Here is a 24,962-nt window from a genome sequence, read left to right on the forward strand (position 1 = left end):
GACTGTACAGAAAATCATTACACATTCTTTGTTATTCTAGTCTATCCCAATTTTATCTGTCCCTGCACATGTCATCTTCAAATAATCTTTAAAGTGGCCAGTTTGGCTAACGGTACGTGGATGAGCTGGTGTTTAGTGTTCATCTGGTGTCTGCTCATTCCTGGGATGATATTCCTTCAGTTAGCATTACTGACCTAAATGGAATTGCAACTGGTTGACCTTGCTGCATAGGGGTTACTCCAAGTTCGGGCTTACTGACAATACACTTGCGGATTAACTGTATTGTTGACGTTTTAGTACCTCAGGACTGACATTATTGTCATTAGTTGTTAAATGGAAGAAAAAGCTGCTGCTTATTCTGTGCTTCACTGCTTATGATAAATAAATAAAATGTTGTTCTTATTTCAGATCTGTTGGTTGCTGCATCGTTACTACAGTTCTCAACTTATCTGGATCAGGATGAAGTCCTTTCACTTTCAGTACATGACCTATGTACTTGGCTTCAATCATCTTCAATTGCATTATTTTCTTGGTTAGCATCTGCTTCATCTGCTGAGCTATCTCTAGTAGCTTCTACTCTGTTAGTAGATTGTAATCATTGTCTATTGTGGTGTCTTCAGTCATATCTCCACATCTGTAGACTAGTAGATCATTCACAGTCACAGTGCCCAGAACATTAATCCTTCATCCCTGGAGACTGCAACATACTTGGAGAGTTAGTGATCCAACATATGCCCAGTTCTTACCATGCAGAATATTAGGCAGTGTGATCCACTCCAGAGCAGTAGGAATGCCAAGTGGCTTGTGGAAACATTGGCATCTCCCAAATGCTGTCCAGATGTAGTCAGAAAACTACTGCTTTGATTCAACTTAATTTGCCAATGTCCATTTTTCATATCAAGGGTCGTAAAGACCCTTACTTTGGCAAGTTGTGACAAAATTTCTTCAGTAGTTGGCACTGAGTAGTGCAATCTCTTCAAAGTTTTATTGAGATCTTTTGGATTTATGTATACTGTAAACTTTCCAGAGTTTTTTTCACTGCTACTTTGCTGTTAATTCAATCTGTAGGACTTTCTTGATTAATCGCTACTTTTCAAGCTCCTTTATCTTGCCTCTTATGCTGGACTTGAGGGCATTTGGAACTCTCCTCAGAAGATGCTAAGTTGGCCTCACATTTTCATCTACTGAGTTTGTGGTAGAGATGCAACAACCCCTTGATATTAACCAAGAAAACATCCAATACCTGTGAAAACATCCATTTTCAGGATCTGTTCAGCAGTCGATGACTTGATCCCCTGCAAGACACTGCAAATCTCTTCTGGTAGGGTTACCAGTCTGAATTTCATACTTATCTCAGATGAAATGAGTGGGTTTTGCTTAGTGTCTACTGTCTACAGATCTTCTTTCTCCCTATTGCATTGGGCTTTCATCTTAATCTGTCCTCTTGGATGAAAGTTCATCCAGCATACAGCCTTAACTCTAACTTCAATGGAATAATTTTGTGTCACTGTCTTGAGCCACTTGGCCTAAGTTCACAAAGCTTGTGATGCTGCATATAGCACCAGGGCTATCTGACACTTCACGTTCTAACAATCCCAGGTCTCTGTGAGATGAGACAACCTGTTCTATGGAATAGAATGATTTATCCAAATCATTCTCAGCATCTCTCCAGTAGCTGTATTCATAGGCTTGCTTTGTTTGTTTTCAGCAAGACACAGTTGTGCCCTCTTATTCAGCTTCTTGAAGTTAGAGTACTTTTTTCCTCACAATAAACATGTTTCTTTTGTGTAATGCTTTTTGCATTATTTACAGCTTATACATAGGCTTTGATCTTTCTGCTGGTTCTTCTGCCAATATGTTTTTCTTTTCTCCATTTTATTGTTCTTATTAGCCTGGACTTTCTCTCAGCATAATGCAAAGCTTATCAGTTCTCCTATTAATACTCCAGCTAATGACTTAACATGTGAAGAAGCTTTGCAATTGTCATAGCTTTCTGGAGAGTATATTTATTTTCTGCCAACTGACATGCTGTCTTGCTCAGGTCTTTTATTCCTAAGACAATCCTATCTCTGATGAAATCATCTTTTGATGCATTCACATACTGATCAATATCGCTGTCTGAGCTCTAAGGGTAAACACATTCTATTCACAAATAACATAAGTAAATAAGACTTCAAAGCCTTCAAAATTTCTCCATTCTGATTTTCTGTCCCTTGGTGAGATCTAGAGTGTAATACAGTTTGCAGTACTCTTTCCCCAACACTGATAACAGACTTGACTAGTTACTCTTATTTGATCAAGTTTTCTCTTTACTCTGTGTCTATCTCATAATTTTACCAAAGAGACTGGAGGAAGTTCCGATTCTGTCAGATTGTCTTTCGAGTAATTGGAAACTTCAAAACCATGCTGACTGTCCCTTCAGAATAAAGTTCAAATTATTCATTGATGTTTCTTGCTGTAGCTGTATCTCGCAACTTTCAAAATCCACTCAATTTCAGCTGCACTCTTCAGGTATCATGTCTGATGTGCTGGCTTCACTAGCTTCTGCCTGCATACCTCTAAACAGAAAGCAACTACATCAGAGGTCACATTATTATAGAAAGTCACACTGTATAAATGCATTTCTCCAAACAGAGGTCGTTTGATGAAACCTCCAGGAATACACCCTACTAGAATTGGCAATCCTTGGTACATGTGATCCAGTATTTAGCAATTCTAGCAACATGGACAATAGAACATCAGCAAATACAAGATCTCTCGTGCATACTGTTCAGAATGATTTGTCAGTTGCGTATCAAGTCTGCTTTATGCCAGATATCAAAATTTCACATTCCTCTGTAAATGTGCACTCACTATTTTTAAAGCTTTTATTGGGACCTATACATTAGTATAACAACAATGGAACATAGTGTTGGAGACGGTGTGTCTAATGTTCAAGTTTTTCTAAATTCTTGTAACAAGTGTTATCTGATTCTGGAGACCTTATCCTAACTTGCATTGTGTTTTTTTTTATATTCCTGTATAGATCATTTCAGGGATGTTGACGAAATGAAGACAGTATGTCAGGAGGTGGGTTCCATCAGTGACACCATCTTTGACATTCGTTTCAATCCAAATGTTTATTCATCAGGTAATGTATAGTACTTTCCTAAAACTGTAATAAGAATTTTTCACCTATCAGGAAGTGAGTTGCAGCTTCCTTTGGATGAAATATTTTTCTTCCTTTCTAATTTTCTATCAATTACTTTAAATCAGCACTACCTGTTTATTGACCTCGTTGCAAAGGGAACTACAGCAAACCTTTTCTACCCACTATACCTAGGCCCTTCATAACTTTATACTCCTTAACTAAACCTCCCATCAGCCTCCTCTGGTCCAGAGAAAACATTCAGAGCCCATTCAATCTTACCCTCACAGTTAAACATCTTCATTTCTAGCAAAATTCTTGTAAATCCCCTCTCTAGCCAATCATATCCTTGCTGTGATGTTTTGCTACCGTTCGGGGATCGGTGAACATGCAATCTGGGATCCTGCACCCTCTGTACTACTCATTATGCTACTAGTTATTTTGTATTCCCTGCTCTTGTTTGATTACATCCTGCCACCCTCCTCACCCCCTTCCATTATCTCACAAGTACTGAATTGTAATTGCCACTTCTCTGCCTGCTCAATCTGCCTGCTCAATTAGCCCATTGATACCTTTTTGTGAGGTTACAGCTTTCTTTCTCACTGTCAACCACAGTCATATTTTGTATCATCTACAAAAATGCTGTATATGTGTCCTACATTTAAATATAAACCTCTCCAATAAATATCATTGAAAAGCAAGGGACTCAGTTCTTAGCCTTGTGGAACCCCATTGGAAACAGTCTTTCAATTGCAAAGCACCGAGAACCCATTACCCTTTGTCTCCTGGAGAGAGAGAAATAGAGTTAATATTTCAAGTCTGAAGAAGACTCGAAAGGTTAATGTTGGTTGTCTCTTCACACATGCAGCCAGACCCACTGAATTGCTCCAGTTTTCTCTGTGTTTGTTTCAAATTTCCAGTATCTGCAGTATTTTGCCTTGCCTTTTATCTCCTACTACTTTCCCTTGGATTCTTTGGACTTTTACTTTTCTGACCAAACAGCCAAATAGGACCATATCAAAATCCTTGCTGAAATCTATGTAACCTACATCAGATATGCCTTGCTCATTGATATCCTTTTTATTTTCTGTAAATGTTTAACTCTGAAATTTGAAATACAATACTGAGGACGTACAGTACTGTCACAGGTGCCATCCTTTGGCTGACAGATTAAGTGATGGTTTCACCTGTGCTGTCAGGTGAATGTAAAAGAACCTTTGGCACTATTTTGAAAAACAACAAGGAATTATTCCCAGTTACCTGGTCTCAATCAATGGCAGGAAAACAGATTATCTAGTCATTGTTAAAATGCTGTTGTGGGAGTTTGCTATACACAAACTGGCTACCACATTTCCTGTATTTACAATAGAGCCTACACTTCAAAAGCACTTCATTAGTGGCAAAGTGCTTTGGAATGCCCTCAGAGTGTGGAAGACTTCTTATACTTGGAGGTCTTTTTCTTTTCTCCCCTCTGTTGTAATTGTTTCCTCAATACTACAACCCTCTTTTCTTCCAAACCTCTTCTCTATCTTGTCTGTAAGGTCTGTAACTGGAAACATTGAGCTGCTATCTGTACTGTCCTTTAAACCTTGTTTGCATGACAACGATATTTCCAACTGTCTGTCTGCATCCTCAGCTCATCTGCAGTATTTATCTTTTGAAGTAAATCTTTTCGAGAACCTCCAAAGTCCTTTTGTTTACTATTTTCTATCCCTAGTTTCCTCTGCATTTCATACTCGCTTACAAATTGCCTGCTTTTCTTGTTGGTATGTTCTGTTCTTGGAATAAACTTATAATTTTATGGTGTAGAGATGTGACTGAATCTTCAAAGGTTTAATGATAATTTAATCAAATTTGACGATAGTATAAGGTAGGGGTGGAGGTTAGATAGGCCTTAGGATTAGGGTAATAGTTCAGCACAACATTGTGGGCCGAAGGGCCTGTACTGTGCTGTACTGTTCTATGTTCTATGTTCTAAGTTTAGATCAAATGTTTAGGCAGATCCTGTTTATGTAGATTCTTGGACCAAACTAAAGCATTAATAGCTGGAAATAGTGTCCTCTCTGGTATTCATGTTCTTATCAGTGAACATAACACTTTTTGCAAACCAGAAGGAATGGGTCCAATTCGAGCCAGTTCCACAATTATATGGGGACAGTGCATAAGTGGTATGTTTGTTGGTAAGCAAAACTCAATTTGTCATTTTAAAAGTTTCAAGAATTCAATAAATCTGGCATTTTGAAAGTTTGCACTTTGAAAGCTGGTGTAATAGATCAATTTGTTATTTTTGGGAAGGACACTTGTGACTCCTTTTGAATCTTATCTCTATGTGACTCTGATCCCACATTATGTAGTTAACATTTAACTCCCCGAAAGGATCTGACAAACTATGTAGTTGTCAGGGGAGTACAATGAAAGATGGGCAATGCACGTGGTTTGCTGGTATCTTTCACATGAGGAATAAATGAAAAATACAATTAGATTAAATTGACATATTTCTAAGGAAATGGTAAAATTTGATGAGATACCTTGCATAATGTTGATGGCTCAATTGATTAACGTGCACCCTCCTGAGCTATTGTAGAGTGTCAGGTTTCACCAAGACCTTGCATTTAAGTAAAGCTTTTCATGTACAGTACTATCTTAAAATACTTCATAGAGGCAAAGATATTGTTTCTGATCAAAAGAAGCAATGTTACAAGGTGTGACCAGAAACTTAATCAAAGACGGTCCTAAATGAGAAGAGAAAAAAGATAGTAGGGAGGGATTTGAGACTGGGGCTGTTGAAGGCATGGACAGCAACTGTAGTCTGATAGGAGATATAATGTTTAAGTGGTCCGAGGAAGGGAATGAGTGTGTAGAGCTGGAAAAAAAATTAGGGATGTTTGAAAAATATAAGCATGGTTTCAAAGACGAGGCTTGATGGAACTTGATGTTGGATAGAGTAGGAGCAATGAGATTTGTGCAAACCAAAGTATGAGCATAGCTGACATTGGATAAGATTTTCAACGGGGTCATGAAGAATGCAGTATTCCTGCAGAGATTGAAGAATGCAGTTTTTATGATGGAGTGAAATGGAACCAGAAGCTCAGAATCAAATAGAACCCCAGTGTGACTCAGTCTGTGTTGCAGTTATTACAGGCAGGCTAGGAACCGTAACCTTTCTCTTCAACATTTAACTGAATAAAGGAACGTCTGATCCAAACAATCTGACAACAGAGAGGTAGTAGAGGGCTTAAGAGAAGTGATGGAGCTCAGTGGTGTAAACAACCATGTGATTGCTAGTCTCATGTCTGCAGACAATGTTCTCATTGGATAGCAAGTAGATTAGCTAGACTAGAATTCAAATTTTAATTTTTTTCCACATAGCTCAAGATCAAATTGGTCTGTACTTTTCCACTAAGCAATTAGGGAAACCCAGTAAACCTTGTGCACAACCTTGTCACTCCTGTATATGTTAAAATATACCATTTATTATAAAGAGCAAGTGACATGCTAACATCCTTGGAGCCATCAAGCACAATATTCTGCCAAAATAGTTTGTCCACTTCATGATGTCTGAGCTTTCAAGAAGTGGTTGATAAATATTACTTGGTTCTATTTTATTCATTTCATGAAATGTGATATTACTGTGTTTGCACAGACAGACGTAGATGTCAGTTTGTAAAAGATGCTTTTTTATTTGGGAAATGGGTGGTAGAGACATTTCTTCCTCTTATCTTGAATCTTAAGGACTGTTTGACTTTCTTCCATTCCAATGTTGGTCCTGAAGTGACTATATAGTGCAATACGGGATTCGCAAACACAACCACTGTGCCATTTACCTTCAAAGCAATTGATATTATCACTGACATTCCTATCTTCTCAAATGCAAATAGATTGAAGGAAGTGCAATATTTGGCATTAACGTTGCAAGGTATAACTCATCATTGGCACCATTACAGAACTCCCTGGCAATTTGCATTAAATTGGTTTACCATTCAATCGTATGATCCATGATCATAAATAGATAATTTGGCTCGTCATAAATGCACTGTAGATAGTTGACTTATTGTGAATGCATTGCAAATAATTGAGTATATTGCACATTGTATGCTTGGAGTTGGGTTTTAATCACTTGGTGTATTGTATAGCACCTTCTCTGCCAAGATGCAGTGGTCTGTTTGTAAATCAGAATTGAATTTTTGTTGCAGTTGTAAGATTTCATGAATCTGAACAAGAGGCTCTGCAACTTCAGAAGCGATTGATGAAGGAAATTGCAGCTTTCCTTTTGACTGTACAAATTCCCAGTTTTGTAAGTGACTTCTATGATAAAAGGCAAATATCAATTTACAGGAATTAGATTTGAGATGTGTATATAATAACATCATAACAGACATATAAAAACAATAAGGCTATATGTTTTAAGAGTGTGAAAGGTTGTGGGAAATTTACTTTAAATGTTTGGAGTTGTGGAAGGGTCAATGACAGAAATTCTATCGACTGGTGATTTGGTCACCAGGATCACACACACGTTAATAGCAGAGGGAGAAGTTAAAAGGAATGCTGTCTTGTAAAATTATATTATGGCATGGAATGTCTTATCACAAATAGCTACTGAACTGATTCAAAGAAGATGATTAAGGAAGAATTGGATAAACACTTAAAGAAACATTAGTATTATGGGGAAAGCAAGGAAATGGAATTCGAATAGATATTTCTGATTGCAAACCTCAGGCCTCTCAAATATGGAAACAAATGAGCACTTTTGGATGGAATGTTTTCACAGCTGTTGTTTGTCATTAACTAGTTATGGAGGAGGTATTATGGAGGAGGCATGGCTGTTGGAAGAAAATATCTATTAAATGGTGGCTGGCATAAAGTCTGAACTTCCTTTCCATCTTATTTTTCTGTTTTTCAGATCAAAGACTGTGTGAATCATGTCACTGTGCCTATTGATGGTAGAACATTGACAGATGGCTTGCACAAATGTGGAATTAATATTCGATACATTGGTAAAATAGCACAGCTGATAAGCCAGTCAGAAGACAAACAATATCTGGAACATATCTCTGTATGTATTCAGCTAAGGGAGAGATTGTGATGTGGAGGGGGACTGATCACCAAACTGTATACATATGTATTGCCTTTAAGAAGTCCTCATGCTTATTTGATAGTCTCTGAATTTGCACTTGATGGGCTGGCCCAATGGCTCAATTCATAATATTATTGCTTAGTATGGAACTGAGCCATAGAAACAAAGGAATTCCAGCTTTGATCCATGGCCTGTGCTCATAAGTGAGCTGATCTCAACTGGCAGTAAATCAGCCTCTGTATACCTGTGAAAGTATGTGTGTAGATTTACCGGGTTAAGCTATGATACAACCCTATATGATAATAAATGTGAGAAAAGCCACTGGGGCACAGCATGAAAGGGTGGCTGGTGCTTGTTGAAACTGTGAGCTAAGAATTTCCCTTTATTGGCAAGTGCTGCCACCCAGGCCAAAAGCAGGAGATGTCCGCCTGCCCTGCCAACTTCAGTGGGAGGTGGAACCAAGGGCAGCTTATTGCTAGTTGCTGTCAATTAAGTGGCTATCCCCTGAGCCACTGTTCAGTTCAGAATGGCAGGCTGCCTCAAGAGCTACCATTTAGCAGCACCCCTATTGATGGTTATCATTGCAGATGCTGCAGGGTCCAGGTGGAGGACACTTTCAATGATAAGATACTCTTGAGGATCTAGTAGGTCTTCAGAGGAAATGTGGGCCTAGCAAATATGCAGTAGCAATAGAGGGTGATACGGGGAGGTGTGCTCGGACAGCATCAATGAAAAACTTGATGTAAAGGTGGTCACTGCTATTAGGGAGGCTCTTCCATGCACTCTGAAATGCCCAGGTTTCACCCAGTATCCTTTGGAGGCAGGGACTGGCTTTCCTGGCAGGGGCAAAATGTTCATGGAGGTGGGCAGCAGCCTGTATTCAATCATTTAGTTGGCTTAGCTAGGTAGATAGCTGAGCCTCCAAGCCTCTGTACCCCTGTGCACATCAGCTTCCATCAGTTTGCCAGTCCTCTAACTGCCAATGTGTTAGGAAAGCCCAAACCTATATAACTCCAGCACAAGTCATCACAGTTAGAAGTGGAGAGAAACAAAATCAGAAACAGTGGAACTTACGGGTTATGAATTTATACACATAAAGATGTAGAGTGGATGCATGATAGATTTCTTTGTGGGAAGCATATAATCTGTTGAACAAGTAACTATCCACCGGCTTGTGGTCTTTGTAATTAGTATGCAGTGGTATAATTCAATGGTATCAGCCTTTTTAATGTGATGGTGTATAGGACCCAGGACTGGGTGGTACATCAGGGCTCAAACTGAAGCCCAGCACTCTCAGGGACCCACTGTGCTGGAATTGAAGGCAGGCGTCCTGTGCTCAGGGCCAGGGTCAGGGCAAGAAACAACACTGAAGCCCATGATTTCTGCCTCCGTTCCTGATATTTTACTTAGAAGATGCTTCCTCTATGTGGGGGCTTAAAACTAATGGACGTAGTTTGAGAGTAAGACATTTCCCCTTTTTAAGAAGGTATTTTTGTTTTATTTCTCTCAGAGCATCATTCTCTTTGACAGACGATAGTAGAGGCTGGCTGAGTTGGGTAGAAAAGGGACTCGAGTTCTGGGGGGAAGCTGGAGACCCTAACCAGATTAGCCATGATCTCATTGAATGGTGAAGCAGGCTCGAAGGGTCAAATGGCTTTCTCTTCCGATTTTGTTCAATGAACAATAAACTTGTGCATCTATTTGGGATTTAAACATGTCCCTCAAAAAAGTCACCAGGATTGATACCTGAAATAACATCTATGATCAGGTTTAACACCATAGTTGAATTTGTTGTAATTCTGGACCTTCAATAGCTGGTCACCATCTAAGATTAAATGTTTGTATTTCTTACAGAGACTGTTAATCAGCGAAATCATCACTCGGGCAGCAAAGCACATTATAGTCCTCTACCTGCAGGTAATCTTATTATTTATAGAATACGGCAATTTGCTATGGCTTGGAGGGAGAGTGAGTGTAACACATTCTTCATATGCTTCCCAAAAGAACAGGAAAGCCCATGGCTCAATTCATCTTCTGTGCGGTGTTAGCTGGTCTCAGTCAGTCAGTTCAGCAGCAGTGTTAAAATTGGCTTTGGTGTCTGTTGAATTAGTGAGAGGGAAAGTAGCCATCATCATTCCTCCTTGTTGCTATCCATTAATAAATACTGCATGTGTGGGGAAAGAATCAGGCACTGCTTAGTGGCCTTCACAAAACTTGAACTGTTTTCTGAACATGTGGCATCATCTTCAGAGAGGAAACAGGAAAATTCAAGGCAACTAAAACAAATGTAAGAGAGTATCATGCATTTGGCTGCTTTTGAGGAGATAGCCAGGTTCTTCTCTCAACCTATTTCCTGACTCTGCATGTTGCTGGCTAATATTTCGTTGGCTGTGTAATTACATCTGTGCTCAGGTGAAATGTGGGGCTTAGATTTCAGTCCTATATTTCCTCTGTTGCACTGGGAAAATATTTGCAGTAAATTATTGAGCTGATTTGTAGCTCCCAGAAGCTAGTGTGTTTTTGCTTATGTCAAGGTTAGTCAGAAAGTTATCCTGCCCATTTCTAGTTATAACAGATTGGATTGGGTTGGGGGTAAGCGGGTGGTGGGGGTGTGAAGGTGGTGGAGGCTGGGCAGGTAGTGCGAGCAGCGAATCCATTCACAGGACATGAGTTAGTCACTTAAAATTTTTAATGGGGCTGTCTGCCTTCATTTTGAGTCATTCTATCCCTAACCTCAGGCGACTAAGTGTCCCAAGCTTTGGGGAAACTTGATAGCTGGAAGAAGGTGAGATGGGTAAATCCGGGAAATGAGTGCCTTTACAACACTGCTCCTGAACTCATAGGATTCCCTTTGGGTTTACAAACTAGCCAGTGAACCTCCCAACCTAGGTCATCTGTCTGCAAGCCACTGCACCGTCGGACAACAGATATCTCCCCTCATCCCCGCTTTACTATTTCTTGTCCTGCTTGTGATGGGAACTGCACTGAAAACAATTCAAAGAAACTCTTATGGCTAACTTTTGTGGGACATACATAATAAAATCTGTTCTTTTGGGATTCCCCCTTACAATAGCCCTGCCTCTACAGAATGTGGCTGACATTCAAATGTAAATCATGTTTTCAATGTCTGCTATCAGGGTCCTCTATCAACAGATGCTTTAAAAATGTTGGTTCTAGAACTGGTGGTGGGAGGCAGATGGAATAGATATTTGTGAATCAGAAAAATAACATTTCACTAAAATGCTCTTGAGAAGCATCAATACCATTATTGAAAGATCAATGCAGTAACCCAGAATGGTGTGCCACGGATTGAGACCACTGGATTCGAAGTTTCAGCCATATCACATTGGGGCAACACTTCACCAAAGGGACAGTCACCTCCTGGTGTAGTCAATCTCTCAACAATTCAACCTGGCAGGTTAGGCATCCCTTCACCTCCTCATGTAAGTCTGGTTGGTGACCCAAGGAATTGAAAAGAAAGTAGGGATAGCCATAGAAAGGAAGGCAACAATATAAAAGTGTGAGGTGCTTTATTTGACTGGTTTCTGGAAGCTGGTAGGATTGTGTGACTTATAGCTCAAAGTTTTGTACAGTTTGTGTCATGTTTTTCCTCCTCTCACTAATGCACACTAGCTTTTATGGACCAATGGGCTTAATCCCAGCCATATTACTCATTGGTGTGATCACTTTGAGGAGCTTATTTGAAAAGAAGAAAGGATGTTAAGAAAGAATACAATGTTAAGATGTAGTTATATAAAGGGATACATCTTGCTTTGTAACTTTCAAGGGGTCTTCAGCTCTGATTTATTTTTATGCAGTTCATATTTCTATTTTTTATTCTTATTTTTATTTTTTCTCCCAGGTTGTGGAGATATCAGCATGCTCATCTGCCATCAGTCACTTTCTGAACTGCTTTCTGAGCTCCTACCCTAATCCTGTTGCACACCTGCTTCCAGATGAACTTGTGTCACGCAGGAAAAAGAATAAGCGAAAGATGCGGATTCCTGGAAATGACACAGCATGGGCTAATCTGACTCCTACTGAGCTGTGGAAACAGATTAACAATGAAGCTAATGAAAGCTTTGGCTATGCCTTGGCTTGGTAGGTAACTGCACTGGTGTTTAGCATATTTGAACATTTATTTCTCAGTCCCTTTCTGCACCATCCATTGTTAGCGGTGAAGAAATTCCTGCTGTAACTTATTTATAACCTTGTCTCATATGATACTTTAATATGTGGAGTGCAATTGCTTTTGCTTCGCATCAGGGAAGTCTACTTGGTCACTCTGGGGGCCACAGGCAGAGAATGTAGGGCAACATGTATCCTGAAGGTTTTCTGAAGAATGAGAGCCAAGCTATATGATCATGAGCATCTTGCTATTCCCTGGTTTTGAAGATGTGCTGGTTCTTAACTTCAGAGTGGGTGGATAAATATTCCTTTGGTTTGAGGTAGATCAGTAATACAAACATCTCTTTTACCTGTAGGACACTTGAACGTGATTTCCGAGGATGAGGGGTCCTGGAGTACTTCCATTCATTGTGGCAAATATTCTTGAGCCCAGTGAGAGAGGAGACATTGCTAGGTCTGGTACTGGGGATTTAGGTGGAACAAGTATCTACTGGGGAATTGAGGGAACAGTGATCATAGTATCATATCTTGGGAAAAGACAGATCAAGGGAAAAGCACTAAATTTGGGGAGAAGTAATCTCATTGGGATGAGAACAGATATATCGCAGGTAAATTGGAATTGAAGATTGACAAGCTGTTAACAGAACAATGGTCTGCCTTTTTTAAAAGAAAGAGAGAGTTTGGGGACAACTGGTTACATTCCCCTGATGGATAAGCAAAGGTGACAAAGCCAAAGCTCTCTGGATGATGAAAGAAATCAAAAGCCTAATACAAACAGAAAAAGGGAGCACAGCACAGATGTCAGATTGGTTTGATGTGAAAACATATTACTAGAGGCAAAGAGAAGATAAGAAAAAAGATTGTCAGCTAACATAGTAGGGAATCCAAAGAGTCTCTGAAAATTATATAAATTATTAAAGAAAGTGAGTCAGAAGAGGGTGGTGATCAAAATGGAGAGAGGGAACATGGCTGAATTGAGTACTTTGCATTGGTCATTACCATGAAGGAAGATGCTGCCAAAGTTTTAGTGACAGAGAAGTAGTTGAGATACTTGGTGGGCTAACATTGATGAACAAGAAATATTTAGATGGATGGATGTATTTAAAGTTGGGAGTCACAAGAAACAATTGGGATGCACCTAAGGATGCTTAGAGAAATAAGGGTGGAGGTTGAAGAGGTACTGTTCATAAGCCTCTAGCCCTCCTCAGATATGTGTTTCCCCATATGTAAGGATAATCTCAGCAACTACAGGCCAGTCAATTTAACCTTGTTGGCAGGAAAACTTTTAAAGATGAAATTATTTTAATCAATTTGTTCAGAGAGGCTCTGACACTCCCCTGGAGCAGGTGTGACTTGAACCTGTGTCTCCTTGCTCTGCGGTACCACTGTGGGTGGATCAATTCCACTGTGCCACAAGAGCCCTAGCTTTTAGAAATGATAATCATAGAAAAAATTAAAATCACTTGGACAAGTGCAGATTAATTAAGGAAAATCAACACATTGGTTAAAGGCAAATTTTATTTTAGTAATTTGATTGAGTTTTATGATGAGTTAAAAGAGATGAAGATAGGGTGAAGTGATTGTGGTATAAATGGAAATCAAAAAGGCATTTGCTAAAGTACCACAAAATAGACTTGTTGACAGAACCCTCCAGGTTCACTTCCTTACTATTAGCTGATGTTTATGTGATTGTTATGTTCCAGTGACGGGATTGATCAGGTGGTGGAACGGTTTGGTTTGCAGAAGGTATCCCTGCTGCGTGAGTTCTGCATAAAAGCTGGAATTCAGGTACTGCCAATCCTGCTACTATAAGTGTGAAGCATTTATGTGACCTGTCATTGTATATGTCTTCTCCATTTGTATGAAACACTCAATATTGTGCTATAAGTTCATCACACACTATTTCAGTAAATATTGATGAGGTTGCTGAGCAAAACATGAGAAAAGATAGAAATGGATAATACTTTGAGGACTAAATTCTGATTGGCTTAAATGCACCATGCTGTTACAGGATTGAGCCAGGGAAAGTCAGAGAAGTCTTAGGTTTGGTGTCTGATTTGTGTCGTTTTAGCCGAATAAATAAATTCCTGCATTTATATAGCAGCTAATGACCTCAGGACAGCCCAAATCGTTTAACAGCCAATAAAATATTTTGAAATGTAGTCACTGTTATGATATAGAAACTGTAGCAGCCCTTTTGAACACATTAATGTCTAACAGCACTGTGATCATGTATTTTAGTGATGTTGATTTGAGGGATCAATATTGACTATAATGTCAGTAATCATGCTCCTGCTCTTCTTTGAAACAGTGTCTTAGCATCTTTTATGTGAGATAAATCTTTGATTTACTATTAATTTCAAAAAGAACAGCACTTCAACAAAGGAGCAATCCCTCAGTACTACACTGGAGTGTTGGCCTGTGTTCTTATATTCAATGTACAACCTTCTACTCAGGGGTGAGATTGCTTCCATTAGAGTCATGGCTGATCCTATCATTGGAATTCATGGCAATGCTAAATGAAGAGATTAGGGAGGAAAAGAATTAGCCTGTTCCCACTTCTGTTCATTGCACATTGTGTTTTGTGTCTGTGTCCTTACACAGATACTGATTGAGAATAAGACTGTAGGAACACTCATCTGTCATTTTCTTTCAACTCTGCTGTCTGGGCTTATGCACTGAGAATGCCCCCCTGGCATGACAGCCATCTGCTGTTGCTGCTTGTGAAAGCATTGTAATCTCCTCTTCCTCTGCATACAGCACATGGATTAAGCCTCCTTATGCTTAATGAATACAAGTTACACTCCTCATGGGAGACATAAAGGGAGAGCAATATGAGGCGAGAAAACAAATAAGGTGTACTCACATGGAGATATTTAGTTAGTTGGATTCCAGTTTACTTATGTACAATTAAAGCCTGCTTACATGATCTAAAATTTCTTAGTTGCAGCTAGAAATATTTTCGGAATCTCAAAATTTGTCATATGCCTGGATTTGATTAGAAGGCAATGGTATGCAAGAGTCCCAGCTCTGATTTTTTTTAGAAAAGACTTTTACTTACATAGTGTCTTTAACATACCAAACTACTCCAAAGGACTTCACAGGAGTATGATCAAAGTTTCACTGACTGTAAATGACACACACCTGTGCTTCACTTAATGGAATAAGACTGTAAGAGATAAGAGCAGAATCACGTCATTCACCCCAGCAAATCGGCTCCACCATTCAATCATGGCTGATATGCTACTCATCCCCAATCTCTTGCCTTCACCCCATAACTCTTGACCCTTACTAATCAAGAAACTTGTTTATCTCTATCTTACACGGAGACTTGGCATCCACAGGACTCTGTGGCAATGAGTTCCATAGATTAACCACCCTCTAGCTGAAAAAAATGTTTCCTCATCTCAGTTCTAAAGGGTTGTTTCTACACGCTGAGTCTCTCTTATTATTAGAAACACTTTCTTCATCTCTATTCAGGGCAGCATGGTTGTTCAGTGGCTAGCATTGCTGCCTCACAGCGCCAGGGACCTGGGTTCAATTCCACCCTCAAGTCACTATGAGTGTGGAGTTTGCACATTCTCCCTGTGTGGGTTTCATCTGGGTACTCCAGTTTCCTCCCATAGTCGAAAGATGTGCAGGTTAGGTAAGTTGGCCTTGCTAAATTACCAATGATGTCCAGGGTGTGCAGGTTAGGTGGATTAGTCATGGGAAGTCATGGGTTACAGGTCTGGGGTGGGTCTGAGTGGGATGCTTTTTGGAGGATCAGTGTGGACATGATGGCCAAATGGCCTGCTTCCATGCTATAGGGATTCTATGACTCTATCCAGGCCTTTTAGTATTCTCTATTCGTCCCAGCACTTACTCAGTAAGTAATTAAGCTCTGTTTTCAGTTAAATATTTCTTGCCTCTCAGATATTGTTCATGGAATTTTACACAATTGATTCTAAATGAGTGATTTCAGAGACTGCAAAAAACAGACAGTTAGCACCACATGAGTCAGGAAGCTGTCTGCTGTTTGAGGAGAGATTGGGAAGATCTCAAACTGAGCGTAAAGGTCATCATTTCAAAAGTTAACAAATGTTAGTCAGGGTAGAGATGGACGAGACAATTGGCCTCAGTGCTTCTGACTTGAGAACAGGGCAAAAAAACTAAATGGCTACTTCTGATCCCTACCAACTATTTAAATTAAAAATACATTTGTGTGAATTTTGGTAAAAATGAATGTTGTCTAGCTGTCACATTCCCATTGCATGAATGACATGCTGACATTTAGGTCTTGGCATACAGTTTAAATTACTTATTCTAGCATTCAAGAGCTGCTGGCTCCTGTGAAATCTCATCCCTCTTAGAGTCAGTGGAATAGAAACTAGTCACCATTATACACATCTTCCAGATGCAAAAAATAATTACAGCTGTTAGGATGACTTTCAGTCAAACAGGCAAAGAGGAATATGCTGTCTAACTGGGCTAATTCTATGCAGGCTCCACACTTTTTTTCCAGACTTGAGTGTGGTCTAGCAAGGGAATGCCCATAGGAAGGTGGGTTTCATTTTTTAAAAAATTACTTGCGGGCCTTAGGGTGGAACAAATTCCTCCAATTCCATCAGTTTTCTAAGGTGGACACTGCAGGCAGGCTCTTCAAAAACTCTGCTGCAGTTGCAATTTTTAGTTTTTCTGCAAGGTTTCCTCCACTGAAGACACATTCCTCTTACAGTTTCATATCACATTACCAGTCACTTTGTGATACCTCATTCAATTCTGTTGTTCTTCTGTATCTTGACAGTGAGGATGAACATGGCTTTGATAGGTCACGTTAATTCTGATCCTGTCCTTGAAATTCACAAACATGTGTTTTCCAGTAAAAATCTTTAGACCGTGATCAGAAACAATATTTAATTTCTTCCCACTGCCGCCCTCCCCCCAAGAGCATTTATGTCAACTCACTTAGTTGAAATTAATTACTTAACATAAATAAATGATCACGTGGAAGAGGCAGAATACAGGTGGTGAGTTATCTGAGGAACCAGATTTGTTGCACAATGTTCATTATAACTTGAATCTTTCTCTCAGATTCTTCTGCGAGAATATAACTTTGACAGTCGTCACAAGCCCACCTTCACTGAGGACGACATTCTCAACTCCTTCCCTGTGATCAAGCATATCATTGTGAAGGCAACAGATGCTAATCAAGTTTATAAGAATGCACAAACAACAATTCAGAAAGGTATCTTATGCTAAAGAGATGGTGGCTGTGTTCGGCTAAAACATTGATAAGAGTGACACCAATGAGCTCAAAAAACAAGTACTTGGCATTTCTTTCATATAAAATTTGATAAGGGGAACTAAATCTCAGGGAACGTGCATTCAGGCCCTAAATTGCTCAGTATAGTGACGTTCCATTTTTATTCAATGAACAGGTGGGAAGACTCTGCAGCTGAGATTTTAGGCATATGTTTAAAAGAGAGGGAGCCTTGCCCTACATCTAATTTGTGATGAGCCCTGAGAATGCAGCTTTCCCAATATGTCACCATGAATTATAACCCAGTTTCACAGGCCAACTCGGACACCTGTCTAGTGCTGATTGTACGTGAATAGAGCACTATTCTTAAAAGTCAGTGACTACAACATGGATTTTGAAAGGAAGGCAAAACGAGTAGAAAAGATACTCAAAGGAAAAGAAAATACCAGAGGATTAGAGGGAAAAAGTAATGTATAATTTGATGATGACAGGCTCACCGTTGTATAGGGAATATGGTGACAAGGTGAATAGATTGGATTGATGTCAGTAAAAAAGGCACTGGTTTCAAAAGCCCGATAGCTTTCTCCAGTTCAAACTTCTCGTCCAATTGAAAGAGATCACACTTACATCTTCCCCTCTCGTCTTTGTTATTACCGTTTGACTTTTGCAATGCTCCTCCTCCTCCTGTGCAATCAGGAGAAACTAGGAGCCTGCCTGGAGGGATTTATGGATATACGCTCACATTTGAACTTTGTAAGTCACAATAAATTACAGCTTTGTGTCAAGTATGTGCCTGGGGGTTGTACAAGATGAATGTGACCCATCACCTAATTTCCTTATCAACTTTTTTTATAAAGACACCTATTTTGGATGAACTTTAGTTCTTGGATACTTGGTAGTCTTTGCCCAAGGAATCATTAATGTCCAAAATTGATGATGAGCAGAAAAAGAAGTGAATTTTTATTCCCCTGCATCAAATCTTCCTTCATGTATAGCTTTGACTGTTAATGTTATGTTCCTAGGAAACATTAAGGAAGGCCTTGAGTTGCTCACTGAATCTTTAAACCTATTCAACAATGTGTATGGAGCCTTGCACCCTGACATCTGTGGTTGTTTAAGTCTTCTGGCACGGGTCAGTTATATCATGGATAACATCCCTGAGGTGAGCAATAATTCCAGTTTTGGGGAGCTTGATAAATGTGTCTGTGAGAGCTGGAAAACATCATTGCACACCATTAGGATATGATATTAGGATATTTTCAGATTCCAATTTCACCAGGTCCACGGATAGCTTTTAACAGCAAGGGAATCTGAACGTGAAATTCACAAGGAGTCTTAAGTTATAATCTCTATCTACTGCCTCATTCCTGCAAGTCGTGCTCAATCTGCAATATAACACTTTTCCACTGTACACCTGACCATCCTAAGTCTGGACATTACACATTTCAAGTCACTTATGGGGAAATAAACAAATTGGAGCCCTTTTGCTGCTATATTGTTTGCCTGTCATTGATATATTTTTCACTAGCCTCTCATCATTAGTATTCAAAGGAAGAAGAGTTTTTACTAAGTTAGGATCTAAAATTGGGAGACAGTGAAGAATGTAGTGTGTATAATTGTGTAGGACAGGTTCCTGCAGCAGTCAGTACAAATCTAGTCCTGCGACATGCAGTTATAGAAGTCACATGCATAGTGTTTGTCTAGAATTAGCTACCTCTATACAGTCCAATTTCAGGGGGATGAGTTAGTGTTTGTAAGCCAGTATGTTCTGATGATTTTCCCCAAATGCTGTGCACTGTCCATGCTGATGGGTTTTTTAAAAATCTGTTTCTACACAGGCTATAAGCAACCAGCAGAAAGCTGTAATAGTCAGTGAGCGGATTCTTGGCTTTGATCATCCCAATACCATCCATGAATATGTGAGTAACTTGTGTTTCCCTCCCCCATTTTTTCCATCAATTTTCTCTCTCTTTTTCAACCTGTGCTGGAGAATGCTTATATATTCAGGTGTCCTTGGTAAACTGCCACTCCTTGAGTTGACTTTGACAGTTGTGGAGATCGGACTGGGGTAGACAAGGTCAGAAGTCACACAACATCAGATTATAGTCCAATAGGTTTATTTGAAATCACAAGCTTTCTTAGCACTGCTCCTTTGTCAGGTGAAGTGAAGAGATACACATAGGCACAGAATTTTATAGGCAGACAGATCAAAAGATCATACAGATGGTGTGAGTGGAGTGTCGACTGGCTGAATAATAAGTCTGCAGGTGATCGAAAGTGTCTGACAGTGTGAGTAAAGTGTCTGTACCCATAAAGATGGCTTCAATTGTGATCTTGGATTCATGTTACGTTACACGTAACCCCACCATACTGTTCTGTATTTGTAAAATCTTAATTACTGGCTTGTTTTGACACCATCACTTTGATAACTTATGATCTCTCTACCTTAATTAGTTTGTACAGTTTTGGATTACTTATTACTTTGGTTAAACAATTGGCATGCGACTCTTATACCTATCATGTTATTCCAGCCATTTGGTTTGTCTTCAGCACCAGCTTATTTTAATTTTTTGTAATTATTTCTCTGCCTCAATTAATCAGATTATAGGGCATCCCTTCGCTAAGGTGGGGATTCCACAGGGTGAAACTCCCATTTACAGCAGAATAACAACCAGCAGTTAGAAAATCATTTATTTCTGGGGAAGGTACAAAGTTAATGGCTATCTATAATCATCTTCCTCTGGTAAAGTGGCTGGGAATGGGAATGTATTATGGTTCCATTACCTTCTGCAAAAGATAGATTTATGCGTCTAGATTACCAGCAAATTCACCAATGATGAGTCTATACAAATATTGTCAATGTTCTCAGGGATGTGTTCATGTGATCTTGCTAGAAAATGCCCTAGGAACCTGCAGATAAGATATTCATTCGAACACTAACATCCTATTGACAATATCAGTATCTAGATGTACGATGTTGTTTGTGAGTTCAGCCAATGTAGGAACTCTTACTTAGAGGCAAGAATTGTCAGTCGGTCAAAAAGTGATTACAATGCAAATAACTGTAAAATAGAGAAATTAATATTTTTGGCTTCAATAATTCCATTATTTTGCATGCTGCCAAAGTTCATTATTTTACACTCTATCATTAAGACTTGCGCAATATCCTCACTCCAACCTCACCTCCAGTGTAGCTTCAGATGTTAATTAAGATGAAACTGTAAAGTAATGCTCATTATTGTTGTCTATTGTTTTTAATTCACAGGCCCGCCTAGGTCTCTACTGCTTTGCAAACAACCAGGTTTCAATAGCCCTGAGACTGCTGTATCGCGCTCTCTACTTGATGCTCACTGTCACTGGCGAAGATCACCCGGAAATAGCTGTTCTTGATGTAAGTACGTACATGACGGCTTAGAGTGGAATGAATTGAAAAACGGTTGTCCTTGGGTTGTTTTCGTGTGGGTTATGGGTGGGTCCAAGTTAAAAATCATCAAAGATGGTAGTCACTTGAATTGATTATTTTATCAAACTGGAAATCATTGAGACTTGCATTTAAGTATCACCTTTACTGTAGACAAATTTGTACACTGATGCTTCAGTGAAGTGTAACAGAGTCATCATTTTGGTGTCTGATGGGGAGGGTTGAGGGTTTAGTGGGGTCCAGTCTGTCATTGTAGAAGCTTCACTCCCTGAAACAGCAATGTGTGGTGGACAGTACTTGAAGTGACTCTCACTGTGAAATTAACTTTATTTTCTTCCCTCCATCTTTACCCAACAACCTCCGACAGAGCAACATCGGCCTCATGCTCCATGCTGCACTGGATTGTGACCTTGCAATACGATTTTTGCAGAAAGCTCTGGAATTAAAGCTCAAGTATTACGGGGCCCAGGCTTTGGAGACTGCTCTAAGGTATAGCACAGGATTCCTCCTGTGTCTGATAAACTTAGCTCAGAATTAATTTAAAACTTAACGGGATACAAATTATGTAATAATCTTGCAGATCCCATGCCAGCTCAGAACTTTTTTTTCATTCATTTCAAAGCTGGTAGTTTCTATTGGAAACTAAATGTTTCACGTGAAGCTTTGTTTCTTGAGGACTTGAGTTCAAATCCTGGCTAGACTGATGGGAGTAAGAGGTTCTTGTCTACTAGCTGCAAGGCCCCTGAATAAATTCATTTGACTGTTCAACCCAGTTGGCATCAGGTTGCAGAGCAAAACTCCTAATTGTCAATGCCCCTCACAGTTAAAAGGTCATTCTAAAATTGTCATACTGCTACAACAGCATGTTATTTGAAGTTCCATATAAATATTGAATACATAAACTTTGTAGATGACTTACATTTATATAGCACCTTTCATGATCCCAACCCCATCCCTCCCCCAGCCCACAAAAGTTTTGCTGACGATAAGGTAGTGTTTGAATCATAGCCACTGCCGTAATTGCAGCTTAGAAAAATACTAACAGACAGTACACAAGAAAGTGAAATTTAGGTCATAATCTGATTAGCCATGATCTTATTAACTGGCACAGTGGGCTCAGGGAGTTGATTGGCTTCAGGTTTTAAATTGAATGTATGTATATTTGTGTGAAAGGTCAGCAGGAACCAAAAACCTCCATCTAAACTACTCCTAACCTGTAAATGCTTGATGCTGACACCCTAAAGCATCCATGTACATGATTTATGTAATTGTAAGCAACTTTAGTGCATACCAGGGAGCTCACAAGCTATAAATAAAGTTGAAATTCCAACAGGGCTCACTCCTAGGACTTACCAATCAAGAGAAGTAGTACTCAGGACAACTTTTTGCATATGTCCAAGCACACAAAATTCAAACAAGTCAAACTTGGCCTTAAGATTTAATCACCAAAGCTTGTGAACTGACACAAAGGTAGCCTAAATGACAATGTTCCATTAACATCTCTCTGCTTGAAGTGTAAATTTTATGAACCATGCTTAAAAATGTAATTATATTATTATTTTTTGCCTGGCTAGTGCATTAGTCTGTTACTCGGCAATGTTTCTGATTATGTTTGAAGTTCAGTCATATCAAAAAAAAATGCCTGATTTGGCATTTAAAGATATATTTCATTACAATACATGGCCTTTTATGAATTAATCACAACTAACTCTTTCCACGTCAATCCGGAATGGTTTGCAGGAGCCACTAAAATGTATGTTACAGGAGAATTCCACATTGCAGAAAGTCACTAATGTCTCATATGAAAAATAGATCTCAATTTAAGGACCCGTATGAAGGACATCATGAGCTCAACAACTTTTGTTTTAACTATACAGCTTTCATCTTGTGGCACAAGTTTATGCTAGCAAGGCAGAGTTCCGAAATGCTGTGCAACATGAGAAGGAAGCCTACAACATCTACAGGACTCAGGTAGTTATTCTAAATCTGTTGTCTACTGCTGTGGTAGAGATTAGGCTCTATTAAGGTATATGTGAAATGTGCTGAGTATGTAGCAAGTCCATGTAGTTCCACAGCAAACAATGCTTTCCCTGGTGAATAAAGATCTCTACTGATTTAATCTAGAGCAATTCTTATCTCTGTAACAAAGAAATCAGTTGATCCAGCTACTCTGTTTCTTGTAACTGTGTACAAAGTTACGTGAATAATTTTCCCCTCCCTCAACTTCATCTTTGGCAGAGGAAGGTGCCCTTCATTTGCTTACCCCAGTGGTTTATGTGACAATCTGCAATACAGTCAGTAAAAGGTTATACGTAAAGAATAGTTAATTCCTGGTCCACATAACGATTACCCTTCCAACCAGTTTTATTGTTAGCATAATGGGGTATTTCATACAATGGTACAGCAAGGTAAGTTGCTACTGTGGTAATTGCTTCTCTCACCAAAGAGCATACTAAAAGGGTTTACTGATAGGGTTAGATTCAGAGGAATGGAAGAAGACTCCTGTACAGCATAAATATTGGCATGGACCAGTTGGGCAGAATGGACAATATAAGATTTTGATGTGGGGTGAGTGGATTGAAGATTCCACATTGTACTGTTGCCAGTGCAAAGACCAAATGAAATTTTTATGATATTGGAACAATGGGCATCTCTTTAAGTTAAAGGCCAACTATTAGTAGCCTGTTGATTTTAAAAGCTTTGTTCCCAGTATTAAGTAATTGAATCACCTGTCAGAATGCTCCTTCCACTGACCACAAGTATTCTCCTCCACCATTTACACTCCTGAGAGGAAGAACTGGATAAATATTACTGCTTTGAGCAAAATTCCAGGATATTAACTACTGAGAAGACAACTGTATGGAAATATGGCAGTATTGAACCTGTATTTTTCTGACACTTTGTTTCTAACTCAGCTTGGAGAAACTCATCAGAAGACAAAAGGGAGCTCTGAATTCCTGAAACATGTTACACAGCAGGCAGTGAATCTGCAAAGAACCATGAATGAGATCTACAAAAATGGATCAAATGCCAGTCTGCCTCCAGTACAGGTCTGTGTACCTTATTTAGTTTACCTCCCCTCCCCCCAGTGTCTTTTCTTATGGATCTTGTCAGGTATGAAAAGAACCTGCTCCCAGCTTGGCATGTCTTGTCGATAAGATCTTTGCCAGGAGATGTATTATGTGTCCCTTTCAGAAAACCAAAATGCATTGAATTGAGGGGGTGGGAGGTGGGTGGATGGTGCTGTTTGATTCTCAATAATAGGTCGTGTGGGATTTGATACCAGCTTTACAACAAGTTAATATATTGTCTTTAACATAGTGAAATGTCCAAAGGCACTTCACAGGAGTCCTATTAAATCAAGCAAAATCTTGCACTGAGTCACATAAGGAAATATTGAGGCAGGTTAGAGCAAAAGCTTAGTCCAAAATATAGGTTTTCAGGGAAATGATAAACAAGGAAAAAGTAGAGAAAAGGTATGGCTTGGGTGAGAATTCCAGAGCTTCTGAAAGCACGGGTGCTAATACTGAACATATTAAAATTGGGGATACTCAAGAAGCTTGCAGTGGAGGAATGCAGATATGAGGTTTGAAGGTTTCAGCGATGAGAAAGGGTTGAGGCCATGGGTGGTTGAAGATGATGTGAATTTTAAAATTGAGATGTTATTTAACTAAGGGCCACTTCGGATTAGCAAGCAAAGCAATAATGAGTAAGAACACAGGCAGCTGAGTTTTGAAGCAACCACAAGTTTACAAAGGATTGAAAATAAGTGGCCATCCAAGAGTACATTGGAATAGTAAAGCCTAGAGGTAACAAAAGCTTGAAACAAGAGTTTCAACAACAGATGAGCTTATTTAGGAGTGTATTTGGTCAATATTATAGGAGTAGGAATGGTCTGTCTTTGTGATAGTATAGAGAAAGCATTGTAGTGTAGTTGAGCTGGGTGTTATCTAGAAATGGAAACTGATAA

General features: G+C 39.3%; 1 protein-coding gene across 1 annotated transcript; it reads left to right on the plus strand.

The window, feature by feature from the left end:
• Positions 1–408: 408 nt before the first annotated feature.
• On the plus strand, positions 409–24,203 carry LOC109915010 (clustered mitochondria protein homolog; the record flags this gene model as incomplete). Its single annotated transcript, XM_048592897.1, has 14 exons — positions 409–532; positions 3,026–3,130; positions 7,321–7,421; positions 8,028–8,180; positions 10,056–10,118; positions 12,064–12,302; positions 14,033–14,117; positions 17,403–17,556; positions 18,594–18,733; positions 19,410–19,490; positions 20,837–20,962; positions 21,360–21,481; positions 22,870–22,963; positions 23,908–24,203. Coding segments are annotated over 14 exons (1,830 nt in total), but the record flags the coding sequence as incomplete, so codon positions are not given.
• Between the last annotated feature and the right edge of the window lie 759 nt (positions 24,204–24,962).

This window comes from Rhincodon typus, unplaced genomic scaffold (assembly GCF_021869965.1).
Source record: "Rhincodon typus isolate 14 unplaced genomic scaffold, sRhiTyp1.1 hic_rhity00001991, whole genome shotgun sequence".
NCBI classification, from domain to species: Eukaryota; Metazoa; Chordata; class Chondrichthyes; order Orectolobiformes; family Rhincodontidae; genus Rhincodon; species Rhincodon typus.